The 20,913-nt window shown below is 41.4% G+C and overlaps 1 protein-coding gene across 1 annotated transcript; it reads right to left on the reverse strand.

Moving 5' to 3' along the window:
* Window positions 1–1,844: 1,844 nt before the first annotated feature.
* Window positions 1,845–19,573, reverse strand: Dnaja2 (DnaJ heat shock protein family (Hsp40) member A2). Its single transcript, NM_019794.5, has 9 exons — window positions 19,382–19,573; window positions 18,129–18,188; window positions 17,399–17,622; window positions 13,094–13,174; window positions 12,776–12,909; window positions 10,725–10,921; window positions 4,520–4,664; window positions 4,262–4,389; window positions 1,845–3,619 (listed from the first exon to the last, which is right to left on the reverse strand). Exons 1-9 carry the CDS (start codon window positions 19,457–19,459, stop codon window positions 3,428–3,430), a joined length of 1,239 nt encoding a protein of 412 aa, NP_062768.1. The 5' UTR covers window positions 19,460–19,573; the 3' UTR covers window positions 1,845–3,427.
* Between the last annotated feature and the right edge of the window lie 1,340 nt (window positions 19,574–20,913).

The following is a 20,913-nucleotide window of genomic DNA, read 5'->3' on the forward strand; positions in this document are numbered from 1 at the left end:
TTTTACCAATCTATTCCTCAATTCTGGGGCTACCTGTGTTCCATTTTAGCTGTAAGAAAGGTACATACCACTGGGCAGTGGTGGCGCACACCTTTAATCCCAGCAATTGGGAGGCAGAGGCAGGCAGATTTCTGAGTTTGAGACCAGCGTGGTCTACAAAGTGAGTTCCAGGACAGCCAGGGCTATAAAGAGAAACCCTGTCTCGAAAAACAACCAACCCCCCCACCAAAAAAAAAAAAAAAAAAAAAAAGAAAGGTACATACCTTCATAAGTTGGTTCACATTTCTCATCAAGAACCTAACTAACTAACTGATACTATACTGCATTATTAGATTTTCTTTGGTGTATTTTTGGTTGGTTGGTTGAACAAATGTCTACTGAGTCATGAGCTGCCCAGTTCACAGGGGAGGGGAGAGTGGAGATCTAAGGAGCAGCTATGCACAAGGCCTACCCTCCAGAACTGGAGCAACCTATGGACCTAACTATAGTATAAACATATAGAACAATCCGAGGAGAGTAGGAGCCCAAGTATATACTTCAGAAGGAATTGTTGAAATGAAGGGTAAGAAACTGGAATCAGGGCTGGTGCATTTCTAGGCTGAGCTAATTGAATTGCCCTGAATTCTTCAAAGGCAGCCTAGAATACAACAGCAAATCTTTTGTCTCAAAACAAGTATTTCTCATGTGTCTAAAGCCCTGAAAAAGAAGGAAGTTACCACTATCATCAGAGCAACAGGCGCTTCATGCAGATGACGATGAGATGACTATGCAGGGTTCTGGAACATGGAAAAGGATAAAGTGCCTCAGATACATAAATAGCCAATTAAACATATGAAAGGATACATGAACATTAGTCATCAGGGAAACACAAATCAAAACTGCTTTCTATCCATGGGAGAGGCTGTAACCAAAGGCTGGGTCAGATGAAAACTGTCCTTGCAGTGCTGGATGGTAAGTGGGTGAAGCCTTGGGGGTTAGAGAGATGGTTCAGTAGTGAAGAGCACCAGCTACTCACCCAAAGGACAGGAGTTCAAATCCCAGCACCCACATGGCAGCTCACAACAACTGTAATTCCACTTTCAGGGGATCTGACACCCTCACTCCTCGTATGTGGAGGCAGAACGTCAATTAAAAAAAAAAAAAAAAAAAAAAAAAGGTCGAGCCACTTTGGCAGTTCCTTAGATGGTCTTACAACTCAATTTTACTTTTGGGTATGGACCTAACTGAATTTATCCCACACATAACTTGCTTGAGTTCATAGTTACAGACTGAATGGTGTATTCCATATGTCCACTAGGAAGTGAATAAAACCTGTGGCATACTTATATACTGAATGTTTGGTTGAAAAAAAAGTTCTATATGATGGGTAAGAATAAAACTCAAAGACACATTTTTAGAGCAGTGTGCAGTGTGTCTAAACAGAAAGAGTGACTGCATAAAGGGTTGGAGAGAAAATGAAATAAGACTAATTAATTAGGACACGAGATTTGATTTTTGGCATGATGAAAATTTCTAGAATCAAGAGACTGCCAACTAGTACTCACTGAAATGGGCATTTCCTTAAGATACACTTTATGGTATGGAAAAACTGGAAAGTGACTCAGAAGCACTTGCAAGTCAGAGGTCTCCTGCTTGCAATTTTTCTTTGTTCTAGTCAAAAAATAAAAACAAAATACAAAAACAATAAAACAAAACAAAACCAGAAAACCCCTGAGCAGCTGGGGATTGCAAATCTGAGAAAGCAGCTGCCTGGCATATACAAGGGCCTGAGTTCAGTCCCCAGCACCCCCCCCCCCCCACACACACACACAACCTAGCAGAAGAACTGAAGAATGCTGAGGAACTGGTTTTATAAACCTTTATTGGAAAGGCTACAAAGTTTATATTATCACTGCATTGCTTAGGCTTAAAGTGTTGTGGGGAAGTTACCTCAAATACAAAACTATTATGTGGTTGAATCTTGCCCAGGCTTGTTGCAAAATATTTTTTTGTACAATGGAGGTAGAGTGGATAGGGCAGTAATTTAACCCTCACAGGTCTTGATTAGTTTTGAGACATTTTACATCCAAGTTCTAATAGCTCTAGAAATGTACTCTAGTGCTATTAGGCTCAGAGATGGTATGATACATTGAAAAATCTGAATTTCCATTTTTGTCCTGTTGTTCCTTTGACAAATGTAAAAGATGTGTACCTGGTATGACTTGGACCTCAAAGGGAAATGTTTTAAAAACACCCAAGGAGTGACAAAGTCATCATCAGAGGATGGACACACACCCTTTCATCATCCCATCAGGACAGCTGTAATCCAAGTGAGGCGCTCATCAGAGCATGGATCAAACTGAACCCACAGGCACTGCTGGCTCGGCCACTCTGCATGAGAACCTCTGCTAACCTAAGAATCTTAGTTTTCTACACAGAAAACCAAACAGTCCACGCTCACCCAAACTCAGATATTCAACTTAATGAGACAGAGCAACTTTTCATAACATTTAATTAAAACAGCATTTTAACAGGTCTATGTAAACATGGTTTAACTACTGACCTATTACCTTATTTTTAAAAAATGGGGTGCAAGAGGATGAGGCCTGGGTTTGTCCCGATATGCAGGTAATCTAGGAGTTGGGTAACTTGGATGTTTTTGATGCTACAGAGCATCAACTGAAGTGAATAAAGCCTGTTTCAACCAACATTAGTGTTATTTAACTATAAAATGGGCAGGTACCCAAGGCAAAAGCCTCAGGCTGATGGGTTTTTAGAGGCTGTTTAAAGATTCACTCCTCAGTGTAAGGATACTTTTACAGTTCAAAATATGTTCTTTCTAAAAATGTGACACAGAATAATTTACACCAACTGCTTTTTATTATCAAGTTTCAGAAACCTTTCACAAAATGGTTTTAAAAAAAAGCCAAAAAACTTTACAACCATGGCTAATGTAATTTTTTTCCATTGTTCCCAGTCAGCTTCAAACCCATTGTGTGCAAAGCCCATTTTTCCATGCATCTAAATGATAGATACAGGCTATGAATTCTTTATTCTATTTGTAGCAGCTTATGCAGGTGCAGCCAAACACAAAGCTTCAGGACAAATTGTACAAACTTTACAATGCTGGATTTGAGTTTAAAATATGAAACATAAAGTCTACACAAAACTGATAAAAATCAAGCAGATACCAGGACTGAAACTTATAACCCACATGTGAAAGGGAGTCTTATTTCAAGTGCTTTACTCTGCTACAGAACAGTCGAAATGAAGATGTAAAGCTCTGTGGTTAGTTTAAATTATACACTCTGTGGATACGATACCAATTTTAGAAGTTACACATAGATCAACAGATGTCCATCAGTCCATCTGGACTTATCAGGTACTCCAGCAGCTGGCAAATCCGGCAAATGTGGAAAGAAAACCCACCTGTGCAGTGGCCTGCAGTTTACTGATGGGCACACTGCACTCCAGGTCCATGATGGCTGCTACTTTCTTCATCAGAGCTATCATTATAGGCTTCACGTCTCTGACCACCGCCAGAGCCTCGAGTGCTATCAAATTCCTGAAGCTCCACTTCTTCTGTCTCTCCAATAACATTAGGAACTTCTGGTCTAGATGGCAGGAGATCTTCTAATTCCTTCATGAAACAAAAACAGGAGATGTGTACACATACATATGTGCACATGTGTGCACAAATGAGCAAACACTTTTGGAGACAAGGCCTTGCTATGTAGCCAACACTCACACAAAATAAATATTTAAACGCTAGAAACGTCCCTGCAGATATGTTCCACTGTACTTCTCAACAGTGCTGGCTGAGGGATCTGCTCTCCAGAGAGTTCAAAGACTTCCCAGTACCTCATACTCAGCCATTTATTATCACTTTGCTTGGCTGTCCCATAAACACTTACATCAGCCAACATTTTTCCAAAATGACCCCCCCCCCCCAAAAGTAAAATAAAATAAAACCAAACCAAACTAGGAAAAAAAAAAAAAATCAGACATGCAAACATTAAATAAAAGCCACCATAGAGACTCTGTCTCAAAAGAGCCAGGAGTGGTCGATCACATCTATAATCCCAGCAATCAAAAAACAGATAGGGAGTACACATAACTGTGAGTTCTAGGCCAGCCTGGGGTGCAGGTGGCGGGAGACCCTATAATAAAACAAAATGAAGAGAAAAGAAACACAAGCAAAAGAAGCAAAAGAAGGAAATGAGAGGAAACCAAAGGGAGAGCCACAAATCAGCTGCTTAAGGAACATTAAAAACCAGCTTACAGAAAGTTTGTCTGGGTTGATCCAGTTATTCTCAGGAAACTGTACATCAAACTTTATGTAGAGATCACCCTTTTCAAAGGGATTACGATACTGTGGCATTCCTTCACCTCGAACAACACGAACACATCCTATTATTTTAAAAAAGGAAATTAGATAAGAATTTTACCCAAGAAAGATAGTCAATAATATTCCTTTGTTACCCACTATAAACACAAATTGTAACAAAACCCAGAACCTGGGTAAGAAGAAATCATTTACCTGGTTCAATTACTTTGCCAGGGGGGTATTTCACCACAATCTGACGAGCATCAAGATGTTTAAATGTGAACTGAAATCCACATAAAGCTTCAACAAGTCCTATCTTATATGTCATATGCAAATCATTCCCATCTCTCTGGAACACCTATAGACAAAGTATATACAAAATATATTAAAATACAAAAACACATTACCCTGCTGAGCATTCCTTAAGTCAATTTCAGAATCTTACCTTTACCATTCACTACCAGAGCCAAAAAGCCACTGTCCCTAATTTCAAAGCTTTTTATTAGCAGAGCTAGCTACTCTCAAGGAATATGCCAGAAACTATTACATGATCCCAATGAGGCAAGAAGGGAGTCTAAAATCAGTGTTTATAAAAAAGCTCAATCAATAAGGTGCAGCCAGGAAAGTTAAGGACTCAATTTTGCACTTCATACAGGTACAAAGAAATTTTATCTTGCTTAAATTTCAAACTTGGGCCGGGCATGGTGGCGCACACCTTTAGTCCTAGCACTCGGGAGGCAGAGGCAGGTGGATTTCTGAGTTCCAGGCCAGCCTGGTCTACAAAGTGAGTTCCAGGACAGCCAGGGCTATATAGAGAAATCCTGTCACCAAAAACCAAAACAAACAAACACAAACCCCACCCCACCCTGCCCCAAAACCCCCAGAACACTTCAGGTCCAGAGCCTAATAATTTATCTTGGGTTATCTTTAGTCCCCCAAATTAGCCACTTCCCACCACCGTGTCAGACCGAACATCCCGTGACTTAACAAATAAAACTACTTTCTACCAACCCCAGGGTAAGAGTCCTCTGACAAATACCCGAAGCCGACAGCTGAGATTTCTATACTTTGCTATAACTACCTACTTTCTACCAATGAATTTGGAAAAGTGTCCTGATTTGTGACTTTGTTTGGTTACTGCTTCCAATACTGTAACATTGATTTTCCTGTAACCTTAATTTGAGTTACAGGTTATGGCCATTCACACTTAACTACAGAGTAAATTCTCTGATCCCTTTGAAGGAGAGAGCTGTATTGCAAAGGTTGAGTTAAGTGCTGAGAATGTCCTGAGCTTCAAAGTCTGGGAGAAAAAAAGATCAATTTCAAAATAATACAACTTGTAATTTTTAGTTAAGAGTTTGCCACACCTATACTTAAATTTTGAAACTTAAATTGAAGTAAAATTAACTGTAGAGAAAAGGTCACCAAAATTTGTTCAAAAGAAAGTGTGCCTGGAGCCAGAGTGGTTGGTCATGCCTTTAATTACAGCGCTCAAGAGACAGCACCTGAGCTCAAAGCCAGCCTGGTCTATAGACATGTCTTAAAACAAAAACAAAAATAAAAACCCAACAAAAAAGTGTCTTGGTTTTCCTGAGTACTAAGTGAGCCAGCTTAATTTCTACACCAAGCTAATCTTTGATGTCTACAGGCCACAAATAGGTTAATAGAAACTGGCTGGACCAAAGACAGTTACCAAAGTGACTGTCAGATCATTTAAATCCCATTTGTATGCTAACTAACCATTCAATGCCAGAAGAGACAAGGCAACCATTAAAGGAACATTTAAAAAAAAAAAAAAAAAGACAGCTAAATTTCTGGGAAATCTCTGCCTATCCCCAGGACACACGGAGATGCCTTGCACGCATTAGCTTCCCATTTCTTCAGTGGGTTCTCTCTTCTGTGAGTGTGCTATGTGCAGATGTGCATGCAGAGAGGGCACGTAGAAGCCAGAAGACAACTCTGGTGTTCTGCTGTCATTCTCATTAAACCTAGATTAGGGTGGTGCTATTAAGACCCAGCAATCTTCCTGTCTCTGTCATCCACATGTGGCCATGTCAACATTCTATGTGGGTGCTAGAATCTGAGCTAAGGTCTTCATGTTAGTCCAGCCAGTGCTGTTATCCACTGAGCCAGCCCTCCAGTACTCTCCCATTTCTTTTTTCTTTTTTTTGGTTTTTTGAGACAGGGTTTCTCTGTGTAGCTCTGGCTGTCCTGGAACTCACTCTGTAGACCAGGCTGGCCTCGAACTCAGAAATCCGACTGCCTCTGCCTCCCAAGTGCTGGGATTAAAGGCGTTGCGCCACCACCGCCCAGCACTCTCCCATTTCTTTATTAACCTCTAGCTCTCCAAAGGTTTAAGAAGTTCATTTCACACTTCTATTTTTGACAAAGAGTTCTCCATTACTCAATTCTTTCTTACTGGTTCCACAAATCTGAGATGTAAACTCTGAAGAACAATTTTAGTTGGTTCATAGGACACCTGAAAAATTTGTTCTTTTCCTACATGATTCTCCTAAATTTATCTATGACATTAAATCTCCTAAATGTGGCTTTAGAACATCAGAGGTTCAATAGTACCAGAACATTTTTGGTCCAGCAACCCAGTAGATTTAGTAAGCCCTTCAAGGAATTCTAACATGAAGCTCAAGTTTGCAAGTTTGAGAACCAAAGAATGTAAAGCCGGGCGTGGTGGCGCACACCTTTGATCCCAGCACTCGGAAGGCAGATTTCTGAGTTTGAGGCCAGCCTGGTCTACAAAGTGAGTTCCAGGACAGCCAGGGCTATACAGAGAAACCCTGTCTGGAAAAACCTAAAAAAAAAAAAAAAAAAAAAAAAAAAAAAAAAAAAAAAAGAAAAGAAAAAAAGAATGTAGATTAGTTATACACATTTACTCAACTCAGGGTCTCTTGTAACAGGATCATCAGATTTTTAAAAAGCAGAATGTTTCAATGCTGATTAAAAAAAATCTATATAACAAAATGCCAATGTTTCAATGTTTGTTAATGCTACAAAAGGAGCAAGAAGCAATACCATGTTCTTCTATAGAAGCACTCAACTTAAAAGTATTTATAATTAAAAAATTACCAGGGTAGTTGCTGTCATGGGGGGTGGGGAGGCGTCTTGATAACTTGATGCTAACATTTAAACAAATAATGCCCAACTTCTTCCTTCTCTTTCTTTTGCCAGAGAACTTGTGAGAAGATTAATGAAGCACACAGATAAACCCTCAGAAGTTTCAGTAGTTTCTGAAGCAGTTACCGAGAAGGAACTAACATAACCAAAATCCTATGCTTGTATTGTACAGACACCAACACTCCCAGAACAACACGGTAGGATGAATGCTCAGGACACAGCACTCCCAGAGCTCATTAGCTTTTATCCCATTTATAAGTTTTCAGCCACTGCACACATCCAATCTCAATTTCTTCAGATAGGTATTTGGAAGGGAAAAAGGCCCAAAGAGACAAAGTGACAATGCTTTTCTTGACATATAACACACAACAAGCCCTCCCTATGTTCTAGTTCAAAGTATAAGTTTGTGGTTTTATTCTTCCAAGTGAAGTGAGTTAACCAAGCTGTCTAAACCTCATCCTTGACTTATACATTTACTGCCCTAGTCACAGTAAAACCAAAACTAAAACTCTTTAACTTCTACCCTTTACTTTTTTCTAGTCTAGGCAATCAGCTGTTGGTTGGCAATTCCATGCACTATTACTACTGTCAACAATTTAACCTCAAGTGCAACACTCAGAATGCCCTAGTGATATCTAAACAATAAACCACCGTTTACACTCTACCGACTTTCAATGATGTGGCTATTGAAACATCTAGCCTTCCACCTCTTGTGTCCTATAGGCATTATGCACAGTAATATTGAATAAATAGGTAGTAATAGCACTTGCAAGGCAGAGGCAGGCAGAGCTCTTGAGTTCAAGTTTCAGGACAGCCAAGGTTAGGGAGAATTGTCTTGAAAAACCACAAAGGAAAAAAAAAGATCTTAGGGCAGAATTCTAGACACTTTCTTACTTTCCAGTCATCCCACATAGGCAATACTGAGGGAAAGCCAAGATGCCCGGCAGCACACCCCTCTTTGTGAGATCTGATTAGTACATCAGAAAGAGCTGTCCAGAAATCAAGTTACAGTTTTGTGAGAATAACTCAAATTCTAAAATGTGCTTTTCAATATGACCTTGTTCTCATATTGTAATTTTGAAATGATTTTACCTTTAAAAAAATGCAGCTTCTTCCTTGGGAAATCACCAAATAGTGAATGGACAAGGCTTGGGAGGCCACAGTGGCTACCAGAGGATTCAGCCCCACCTTGGTATGCAGCACCAAGGTTGTGGAACACATGAAGGCAAAGCCTAAGACAAGGAGTGGATCCCTGTAACCACGTTGGACTACCTATCAGGCCATGAAGATCAAGCCACAGAGATCTATGTGTTCTCTCTGCCCATCAAAAAATCTGAGATTATTAATTTTACCTAGCAATTATCTCTTCTATGTTAATTGTGATGACTATTCTTGGTTATTAACCTGACTATATCTGGAATTAACTAAAACCCAAATTGCAGTCCATACCTGTACGGGATTTTTTTTTTTTAAACTAATTAAATCATCTGAAATGGGAAGACCCACTTCTCTGGATCTTTGAGACAGGCAAGTATACCTTTAATTCAGATCTTTTGAAGTAGGAAGATACAGCTTTAATCTGGATCACACCTTCTTCTAGAAGCCTATATAAAGGACATGGAAGAAGAAGCTGTTCTTTCCTTGCCTGCTTGCTCTCACTCTCAAGTTCACTCCTTCACTGGCTTTAGAGCCTACTTCTTCAGGATTCTGATGTATTTTGAAGACCAGCTGAGACATTCAGCCTCATGGACTGACCAACTACTGGATCACTGGACCTTCCACTGGTAGACAGCCATTGCTGACTAGCTGGACCACAGCCTACAAGCCATTGTAATAAGTCTCCTTTATAGTAAACTATAAACACACACACACACACACACACACACACACACACACACACACACACACACACACACCAGAAGAGAGCACCTGATCTTCATGGATATGGGAGTCATAGTAGGTTGTAAGCCACTGTGGTTGCTGGGAATTGAACCAGGGTCCTCTACAGGAGCAGCAAGTACTTTTTTACCACTGAGCCATCTCTCCAGTCCCTGGAAAGCATCTTTTAAGGATAAGGTTTTAAAGATCATGGCAGAGCAGAAGAAACAGACTTGGTTTGGCCAGCAGACCAGAATTAAAGCTAACGAGGGATCAAGGTTAGAAAGACCTACACTACCCTAAGCAAGGTACAGGGCCCCGTGGCACTGTCTCTGCTCCTGTGCCCAAGCAGCTGCTGGTGGTGGATGGTACTGATGACCTGCTATAGAGCAGTTAGGGGCTGCACTGCCAAGGCCACCTCTGATGTGGTATCTAAGACCTAGAGTTACTTATATAACCCTGGATGATTTCAAACTTATTCTCTTGTCTTGGCTTCCTAAGGGCTGGGATTATAGATGTGCCACTAAGGTATTAAAAACTATAGGTGAGCTAAGCATGGTGGTATAGGGCGGAGAAAGGATGGCAAGTTTAAGGTCAGTCTAGAGTATAACACAGAAAAAGAAAGGGGGTGAGGCAGTAATATAATTAAACATGTTTAGTGCTTTCATCAAAATTCCACACACCAGACCTCATCGCTAGACAAGTTCATTTTGCCTCGAACAGATATAACCAATACACATTCAACTAGAAACTAATTAAAAGTGTTTTAAATCTCTAGAACTTGGGTCAGTAAGATAGCTCAGAGGATAAAAGCACTTGCCACACAAAAGACTGACAACCTGAGTTTGACCCCAGAACCCACTGTGGAAGACTGATGCCACAAAACTGTCCTCTTATACATACTATAACATGAGTAAGTCCTTCGCACCAATAAAACAGATTACTTTAAAATATAAACTCGTGACCTCAGAAAACTTAGCTGGCTACTTAGTAATTAGAGTAAAATTAACATAGTAGTGCTGAGAAGAGTGAAGACTGAACCTACCCACTGTGCATCCAAGGAGATCTAAAGTGAAATTATGTTGCCTAACACCATCTAGTCTAATGGCTTATTTTACATAAAGGAAAATGAGGTGCAGAGACAACAAGATCACTAAAGGGCACAGTGCTAATCTACAGTAAGGGCACTGATGGTGCTTCTGGCCACACCTTACTTGGTTTATCTGTCCAGTCAGTTTCTGTAAGCTAGCCATGCTCACTATGAGCTGAAAATTAACTTGACTCCCTTAACTTCATTTGTGTTCAGTTTTAACTTCAAAGCATCCAACAGATCTATTTCTCACAAGTAAGATCAATTCTGAGTAAAATAGAAAGGGGAAAAAAAGTGAATAAATCAAAAGGAAATTACCTCATGTTCTTTTTCCTGTAGCAAAAGAACAATATCTCCAGGTTCCACTCCTGGAGCCTGGTCTGCTTCCCCAGTGAACGTAATCCTCTGTCCATGTTTCATGCCTTTGTCTACATGGACTTCCAGAATCTTGACTTCTTTGATTACCTTCTTCCCTTCACATTTTTTACAGCGGTCTTTTTCATTGATGACCTCCCCTGCAAAGAGTCGTCATTCAAGCTTCTTGTAAAAAAGAGCACCCAACATGAAACTGTCTTGACAGTGCCCTTAACTCAAAAAGCCCAAGATTACAGAGTAAAACCTATCTTGACATTTCCTTAGCTCCTTGGACAGTCAGCTGCTGGAGCTTCTATGAATGCTTTTGCAAACCTTTTAAGCTCTTACTTCAAGTACGCTATCAGCAGAGACAGTCCAAGTAAAATTTTAATTTTTCTTTCCAGTAAGGGTTACTGAACCTAAAAGAACTTGCAAATGACCTATACTTGGTCCTTGAATATTCTTGATGGTGAATTACTAGACTGTACAGTTGGTACTGCAGTTTACTTCAAAGACTAAACCTTGCTTAGAATTTTTTTAAGAGTGTTATGCTTGAAATTCACTACCCTCCCGCCTCTGCTTCCTGAACAGATTACACCTGGTTCAATTCAGCTGCTAGTTTTCAGCTAAAGGTAGCAATTTTAACAACCAAGAATGCAGACACCTCATCGGAATATAACATGAAGCTAGGGAGGAGACCACCTCAGGTGTCACTCCTTAGCTGTCTTCTTCCACCCAGCTTTTTACAACAGAATCTTTCACTGAACTGGAGGTTAGTAGGTTAGGCTGGCTGGTCAGTGAGGACCTGGGATCAGCTTTCCTCTTTAGTACAGTGATTCTTAAATGTGCACTACTGGCTTTAACATAGGTTTATGGGACTGTACCCATGGCTAGGCCCTCATGCTAGAAGGCAGTCACTGTAGCAACTATGTTATCACCTCAGCCCAATATATACCTTATTAAAATGACCTCATCATTTCCAAGAACTAAGTGGAAAAGTGAAGTTCTACAATTATACTAATTAACCATCAAGCAAAGGAAAGAATGGGGGACGTGGCTCAGTGGTAAGGATCCTAGGTTTAATCCCTCCCACCAGGGCTAGGGTAGGTGTAGGCAGTGGAAATTAGAGTAAGGACTGGTGGATATAGATAGTTCAATACTTGCCAAGCACACTCAAGGATTTGGGTTTACTATCCAGTGTTGGTAAGGCAAAATTCTCCACATAAATTCATCTAATTCAAAACTTAGATTTCTTAGTTACACTAGCCACATCTTTCCTTCCCTTGATTAAAGCCAACTTAATTTAAAAACCAAGCTATTAACAATATTCAGGGCTGAAGAGATGGCTCAGTGGTTAAGGGCACTGACTCCTCTGCCGAAGGTCCTGAGTTCAAATCCCAGCAACCACATGGTGGCTCACAACCTTCTGAAATGAGATCTGATGCCCTCTTCTGGTGTGTCTGAAGACAGCTATAATGTACTTACAAATAAATAAATAAATCTTAAAAAAAAAAAAAAAACCAACAACAACCAATTTCAGAACCTGATTAGGACTTTTTAGAATACCCCCAGAACCCTACTAGTTAGTGATAAAGATTAATTTCTAGCTGAGTTTGCAAAATATCTTAGCTTTCAGAGGTGGAGGCAGATTAGGAATTCAAGATCATCCTTGAACACAGTTCAAGGTCAGCCTAGGTTAGACACACTACACCGAAACAGTAATGGTATAATAAATTCCTATCTTCTATTAGATCTTCATTTTGTAAATAAAATAAATATAAGTTTAATTTTAAAAAATTGTAGGGGGCTGAAGAGATGGCTCAATGGTTAAGAGCACAGACTGCTCTTCCAGAGGTCCTGTGTTCAATTCCCAGCAACCACATGGTGGCTCACAACCATCTGTAATGGGATCTGATGCCCTCTTCTGGTGTGTCTGAGGAGAGAGGCCATGTACTCACATACATAAAACATTTCCAACTTCTATATTCCCAACACATTCCAATCCGGGGCCTTACCTTCTCCATTACAGTCGGAGCACACGGACTGCATCTGCTGCACCATTCCTGGAGCCAGCTGTCTGATCATAATGCGCACACCTCGACCCCGACAAGCGCTGCATTTCTGAACAGCTCCAGACTTCCCACCTTGGCTAAAGCAAAAGTATAAATCACACCTTTGCCTACAAACCATTACAGTCATTAAAAAAATACAAACCATGCTTTCTAACTCCCTAGTAGTAAATATTAACGTGACCTTTAGAGGTATCAGCAAGTGCCCGGTGCTTATTAAGTTCCTCAAAAAGCAGAGACACTGTATAGCAACAACACACTTACCCACTGCATGCACTACAGAGCACATTCTTGCTAAGTTGTAGTTTGGTTGTCTTGCCATTGTACAGGTCTTCTAAAGATACTCTGTAGAGAAAAAGAACCAGGTTCAACCAAATGTTGCCAATATTAAAAGATAAAAATAGTTTACAGAGTTCTTTTTGTAACAAAGAACTCAAGAATAACTATGACTATAAACAATATACATGGTGTTAACACTGCTCTTTAGAGGGCAAGTTTGGTTCCCAGTCCCCACATTGGAATTACCTGTGACAACAGCTCTAGAGGATCCAATGACTCTGACTCTTGAACACATGCACACTCAAAATTACAAAAATAAATTCTTTTTTTGAGACAGGGTTTCTCTGTATAGCCCTGACTATCCTGGAACTCACTCTGAAGACCAAGCTGGCCTCGAACTCAAGAGATCTGCCTGCCTCTGCCTCCTGAGTGCTAGGATGAAAGATATCTGAGACATCCACTGCCACGACCACCCAGCAAAAATAGTAAGTTCACCAGGCAATGCAAGTAAATTGGGCCAGCACTCTCGTGAATATGGAAGCATTCCATACCTGGTTGGACAAGTTCATATTGTAATGGTTGGTACAGATCTGGTCTGGGCTGATGCACAGGCAATCAACCAATAGACATATAGCAGTTTTCTATAGGATCAGCCAAAAGCACTGTGATATACTAGGTTTGCTGGCTTGTGCCGGCTGCTGGGTGAGCTAGGAGGAGAGGCCCTCTACATGAAGGTATGAGGCTCCTTAGTGTTCATGATGAATGTTGACATGGTGGCCCTGAACAACTTTTAACATATCTTCAAAGTATCTAACTCAAAAGGCTGAATTTTAAAAAGTACCAAAATTGTATGCAAAATTGCACAATATTTTATATATCCACATTACCTCAAAAAAGTGGTAAAGAAAAAAAGTCTTACTAAAAATATATATGGAGGCTAGAAAGATGGCTCAGCAGTTACTTGCTATTCTTGCAGAGGACCTCGGTTCAGTTCTGAGTACCCACATAGGAGCTAACAACTGTCTGTAACTTAATTCCAGAGGATTCAATACCTTCTTCTGGCCTCCATTGGCACTCACTGTACATGGTGCCCAGACATACATGCAGGCAAAACATCCATTCACATTTTCAAAAACGTAGTAAGTGTTTATTTAAAATAAAACAATTTAGAAAGTGTATTTGCTAGATGTGGCAGTGCACACTTATAATCTTAATACTGAAACAGGGAGACTGGCAAAAGTCCAAAGTCAGCCTTTCCTATGTAGCAAGTTCTAGGCCAGACAAGGTTAAATAGAAAGACCCAGTCTCAAACAAACATACAAACTATATATATATACATGCGCACACACACACACACACACACACACAGCTAATAAAACACAACTCAATTTTATTCATATATAGCATACTTCAATTACAAGACCAACTTCCAAACTAATCTCAAAAAACAAAGTAGCCCCATCCCTCCCTAAGGAGCTGTAGTTAATGGTTGCTGAGAGAAGGGATTCATTCTCAGTGATGTAGCCAATGGTAAGTTGCCCTTGCTCAGGTAAATAACTCTACCATCCCTATTCATTCAGGAAACTATAATTAAGTATAAAGGGCCAAGGGAGGAAAGGCAAAAAATAGGAGGGACTTGTTAGAAAGAGGGGTTAGTTTGAAGGGGAAGCATAGAAAAAGGTAATATGAAGATCGTTGCCAAACTACATTTTATATTTCTGTGCGTATCAAACTGTAAAAGAATAAAATTCTAAGAATTATTCAACAATACTATCCATTTATATCACAGATTTAATAATACACATTTGTTTTTTGATTGGTTTGGTTGGTTGGTTGTTGCTTTGTTTTTACTTAGTATAAATTAAGTAGCTCTGGCTTTATGTAAGGAGCAGGCTGGCCTCAAATTCAAGAGATCTGCTTGTCTCTGTCCCTTTGTCCCAAGTGATATGATTAAAGGTTCGAGCCCCCACACCTTTTTCCAGGTTTCACACATGCTAAGTGGGCTCTGTCACTGATCTATACACGTGCAGCCTTTAAGCCTTCCTTACTAATTTAAAACCCTTGAATTCAGGTTAAAAAACAAAGAAATAGTCTGAAGTCATCCTCCAAGGCACCTACACTATTTTGTGGTATTCAGCCTTTCGACAAAGTGTTACTTTAAACTTTCCCATGTTGTAGACAGTATAAAGTAACACTTATAGGTAGGCAAGATGGCTCAGCAGATAATAAAGGCACTTGTTGCAGAACTAAATTTGATCACGGTGAAAGAGAACCAACTCCCCAAACTGTCCTCGCTGATTTCCACGGTCATGAAAAATAAAAAATTTAAAAACCACTTATAAATGAAAAATTACCAACAATACATCATCACATCCAAATAATGATATACTGATCTACATCTTAAGCCTTACACGACCGGGAAAGGAAAACTAAATAATAATCTGACTAGATTGATGCTCTCCAGAGAGGCTTAAACTGGCAAAATTTCTCTGAAGCAATTAGGTTTTATCAGCTTCAAAACATGGAGGTCAAGTCGGGGATAGTACCTCACACCTATAATCTCAACACTTGAGAGCCTGATGCAGGTGGGTTGTTACGAAGTCAAGCTTAGCCTTAGCTACAGTATGATACTATTTCAAAAAGAAATAAAGCCAGGGATGCTTGGCTTGGAATCTGCCAGAGATAAAACAGCATACAAAGAAATGCACAGCAACAGTATCCATTCTAGCCCCCTCCCTGCACATCACATGAGAGATAAATGCTTAATCATCATGAAATGGAATTATAAAGCCACTCAAAAGAATGTTAGTTACTAGGCAGGTATGATGGTGCACACCTGTAATCCTAGTATTCAGGAGGGAGAGGTGGAAGAACATTGCTTGGACTACATAACAAGCTCCGGCTTAAAATAAAGGGGGGGGGTGTGTGTGTCTCTGAAGACAGATCAGTTGGTAATGTGCCTGCACTACAGTATCTGGGTTCAATCCTCAGCACTTGTATAAAAAGCCAGCCATCAGCTATGGTGGGGCTGGGGAACTCATTCTTGCAGTGGACCCAGCTTCAATTTCATCCACAGGGTGGCTCACAACCATCTGTAACTCTAGTTTCAGAGGACCTGGCACTCTCTTCTTACCTCCAGAACCAGGCACTTGTGTAGTGTACAGACATACACACATGCAAGCAAAACACTTATATAAATAAGACCAAATAGATACATCTAAACAAACAGAAAACTAGACCAGTAAGATAGCTGTGGATTACCACCAAACCTGCCTCCGAGTTCAATCCCCTGGAACCCACATGGTAAAAGAACCAACTCAACCAATTCTACAATTTGTTCTGACCTTCATGTCTGCAGGGTAGCAAGCACTAGCCCCCATCTCCCTAATAACAAAAACTGTCATTGAAATACTTTAAACAAACAACTAAGAGTCAGGCATGATCATACACAGCAGCGATCCCTGCACGTTTGAGGTGGAGGCAGGATACCAGGAATTCATAACCAGCTTCATGAGACCTTGTCTTAAAAACTCCAGGCAGGGTTCGCTCTCCCCACCTCAATTCAGTCTCTTGCATTTGTTATTAAAAACATTTTTAGTGAAATAATTGTAAAATATAGTGAAATGGCTATTTTCAGATTGTAGAGGAGCTGTGGAGTCTTAATTCAAAATCAAAGTCCACACCGCTTATATGCTGACAGTTATACCAGGCTAGAAGCCAGTTAGCTCCATGGAAACCAATTTAGGAGAGTTAGCATTGAGGATCAAGTAACGAGGAACACTGCCATGTAAATAATCGAAACAAACAACCATTCTTTTGACTTAAACTACTTCAAAGAATACCCACATTTGAAAATTTCAAACAGGCAACCTCAACAGCATGTGAAAAAAAAAATCTCAGGAAAAATCAACTATTCTTTAAGATCTTGGTTGTTTTGAGACAGGCTTCTATGTATCCCAGGTTGGCCTCAAACTAGCTATTCAGTTGAGTATTTATGACCTTGAAGCCTGATCCTCTTGCCCCTACCTCTCCAGTGTTGTAATTATAGGTAAAGACCACCCAATCTGGCTTACGTCCAGAATTTTGTGTCTGTGAGTTAAGCACTTTATCAACTGACCTGTATTTCTAGAGCACCCTTCCACCCTTTTAAGGCCTGAAGCAAAATACATCTAATTAATGTCACTTAATAAGAACACATTTTAAAGTAAGAACTTTGAAACAAAGGACAAAATATTCTGTAGTCACCCTCTAAGGAACACCGTTTGGAGAAGCATTTTTAAAGAGACTCACTTTAGTGGATGCATCATGTCCTCGCCTCTTCTTCTGCCATTTCGACTTCTACTCTGATTGCCCATAAAGCCAAACAATCCTCCACCAAAAATATGTGAGAAGATATCATCCATGCCACCGCCTCCGCCGCTGCCTTCCCGTAGGCCTTGTTCTCCATATCTGTCATACAGCTCTCGCTTCTCTGGATTTGACAATACTTCATATGCAAAACTTATTTCTTTAAACTATAAAGTAAAAGTAAAAAAATTGGATTTTTTAGTGTAAGGATGTGAGAAAGACTTCAGAAATTCAGAAGCCACTTAACTTCAATAAAAAGCCTTGAGTTTCAGTTGGTTTCCTTTTGGTCCTCTTCATCACCTACTGCTAAATATCTTAGAATTCTCGTTGTAAAACTATAGTCCTCTGACCGTTATCACCATCACTATTATATATGCATATGAGTGTGGGAGTATGTATGGGGGTCAGAGGACAACTTTCTATCCTTCCATTGTGGATTAAGCTCAGGTAGTCAGGCTTATATGGTAGCAAGACTTGGAACACAGAGCTATCTCAATAGCTATAATTTTTCTTATCTTTGAAGAATATTACAAGCAATAGGTTTTACTAAGGTCATTTTCAAGTAAATTAAAATAACAGCGAAAAATTCACTCTGTAGGCATAAATGGACTTTCCTTTCTGGGAGGGTGATATATTTTAAGTTTCAGTTTAAGAATAAAACTCAATGACTTACTTTGTCTCCAGCATTTGGATTCTTATCAGGGTGGTATTCTTTGGCTAACTTTCGGTATGCCTTCAAAAAAGATTTTGGATAAGAGTTATACACAGCAAACAATTTAAGATATTCACTTTTCTGAGAAGCAATGTTCTAAAGTTACAGCCTTCCAAAAAATGTCACTTATTATTTAACGTTTTCCACTTCAATAGTATTTACTAATAATATACCCAAAGTTACTGAAGAAAAATACAAATAAAACAACAAAGAAGATACTGAAACATTTTTTCTTTCTTTTTTTACAAACTATTATCAAATGTCTTTGATGGCCAGTAGCCAGACCAAGGAGACCACAATAACCAAACAAATTTTAGATTGAGTGACTACGTTTTACAGAAACTCAAGCACTACTACAAATTAAGCATAGGATACTTCTACCAAGTATCTCTCCCCATGCTGGCTGGCTCCTCTGCCTGCCCTCTAACAGGACACCCAGGAGGTCCTAAGTGATGTTTTACTCGCACACGGTCGGCTAACTGGGGTCTTAGGTGGTGGTGAAACTACATACTTTCAATTAAGCGATGTGGTTAAGCACCATGTAAGTCCTCACACAGACTCATGAATTATATAACACAGCCTACCATTTCCGGTAGGGTAACAGGAAGTCTTTTTCTTTGGACTTTACCAGTCCCAGTACTTACGGGACATTCTTATTTTTCTCAGTTTACAAATGCGGATTGGATCCCGACAGCCAGAGAAGATGCTGACTTTATTAATACCCCAAGTCCCGAGATGATTTGGAACTACTACAAAGGACAACAATAAGACGTGTCTTATTTTTAGGGAGTGCACGCTCAGGTGTTTGGCTGGGGCACACGACTCATCCCCGAAGCGGCCACGGGGTATTTAGATCTCCAGCCCACAGAACAATGCTTCCAAACAGACCCACGCCGCTCCAGCTGCCGGGCGAGCGAGGCTGAGGGAGGAGCCTGCTCAGCGCCGGGGGCTGCGGCCCTCAGCCCCACACCGGCGCCGGCGGTCAGCTCCTCCCCGGCCCGGCGGCGCGAGCACCGCGGTCCGACCTGTTTTTCCGGGTGGCCCCGGGCGCCGAGCTGGCGGGCCGCGTCTGCGCAGGGCCGGGCGGGCGGAGGCCCAAGGTCAGCCGAGCCGACTGCGCCCCCGCCGCCGCCGCGCCTCAGCCCGGCTCAGGCCGCCCAGACCGCGCAGGCCCCGCGCCCTCGCCCCGCCCGCCGGCCGGCTCGCTCCAGTACCTTCTTCAGCTCGTTCTCGCTAGCGCCGGGAGGGACGCCCAGGATGTCGTACAGCTTCGTGTCGGCCACGTTCGCCATGGCGGCCTGCCGGGCAGCACTCGCAAGCAGGCGGCGGAGCGGAAGGAGCGCGACCCGGACCACGAGCGGCGGCGGCGCAGGCCGAGGAGACGGCGCGGGGAGGCAGGCGGGGCTGAACTTTGACCCGGCGCAGCGCCATGACGTCGCCACAAGGCCCCGCCTCCGGGGCCGGGCGGGGCGGGGTTGGGCGGTGGGCGCCCGAGAGCGGCTGGTGGGGCCCTTTCCTGTCGCCGCTCCGTGACGCGCGAGCGACCGCGGAGTGGAGGGGAGCGGTGTGCGGCGTTCATAAAGAACTCTCGGTGCGGCTGAGGCCTGAGGGAAAGAAGCCGGCGTGGAATCCTCACGGGGTGGTCCCCCCGGGGCCACGGTGAAAAACAGCACGTGGGTGTGAGTGTGTGAGGTTCCCAAATAGCGAGTTACGCCCGTGATGTGATTTCATCAACACCTTCACTAACTCATTTCATCTCCTTAACTTCCCCCTCAGCACCTCTGCGTAGGGGAAACAATTTCATTCATAAATACTCAGATTTATACCTAGCAGACGAGGTTTTAAAGGCATAGCCATCCTGTCACATCGGAGGAAAGGACAAATCTTTTTTACACATTCCCAGTTGGTTTCGGGGCATCCAGATAAACCAAAGTCACCCTGTTCCACCGGGATCATGTGTTCAAGTGTCTCACTTGACAGCTTTAAAATTAGCTAACGCCAAAGGTTTGGTTGGCATAAGACAGTATGGCAGCGTGCCGGCACTTGGTGGCTGTCAGTCGAGTTTCGTTTTGCTTTAGCTTGAAAGATTTCTGTGCTTTACCACATTCCAGAATGTATAGCTTGCCTTCCAACTGGTTTTCCGATAGTAAAACACTTCTGGTCAGTTGAAAACCTGAACTGGGAAACAATTGCTCATTGGCCATAAGTCTGTCAGTGGAGGTGATACACCTTTCTTGTTATTCTTCTTGACCGAGTTTTGGAGGTCCTTCACTGCCGTGCTAAGACTTCTGAAATTTAACCTGAACGCTCAGAAGAGTCTCATGAGAAGTTAGATGCTCCTTCTGCTATTCAAAATGCCCCTTAACCTGTAGTGTTTTCCTTAATTCATAACCTGGTGAACCTTCCTGTCTTATTTGATGTTCGTTTTCCTGATAAGTATGATTTATGACATGAATGCTGTTCTCACATGTGAGTCAAAATTCTTTAATAGAATATAGCTTATCTATCTGGTTTCCAGGACTTATTTGGAGGTTTCTAGCAGGGGACCACAGCTATTTTATACCCTTTTGCCAAAGATTAGCCTCTCTTCTTGATCAAATACCCAGTTTCAGGAAGGGACATACAAAGAAGAAGAGGGAACACTCACCCACACACCCAGATCAGCCAAAATAACCCTGGGGCAGATGTTGAAGTCAGATCATCCTTCTTCTGACTTTGAATTTTACAAAGACCCCTAATCATTCAA

This window comes from Mus musculus, chromosome 8 (assembly GCF_000001635.26).
Source record: "Mus musculus strain C57BL/6J chromosome 8, GRCm38.p6 C57BL/6J".
Taxonomy (NCBI): Eukaryota; Metazoa; Chordata; class Mammalia; order Rodentia; family Muridae; genus Mus; species Mus musculus.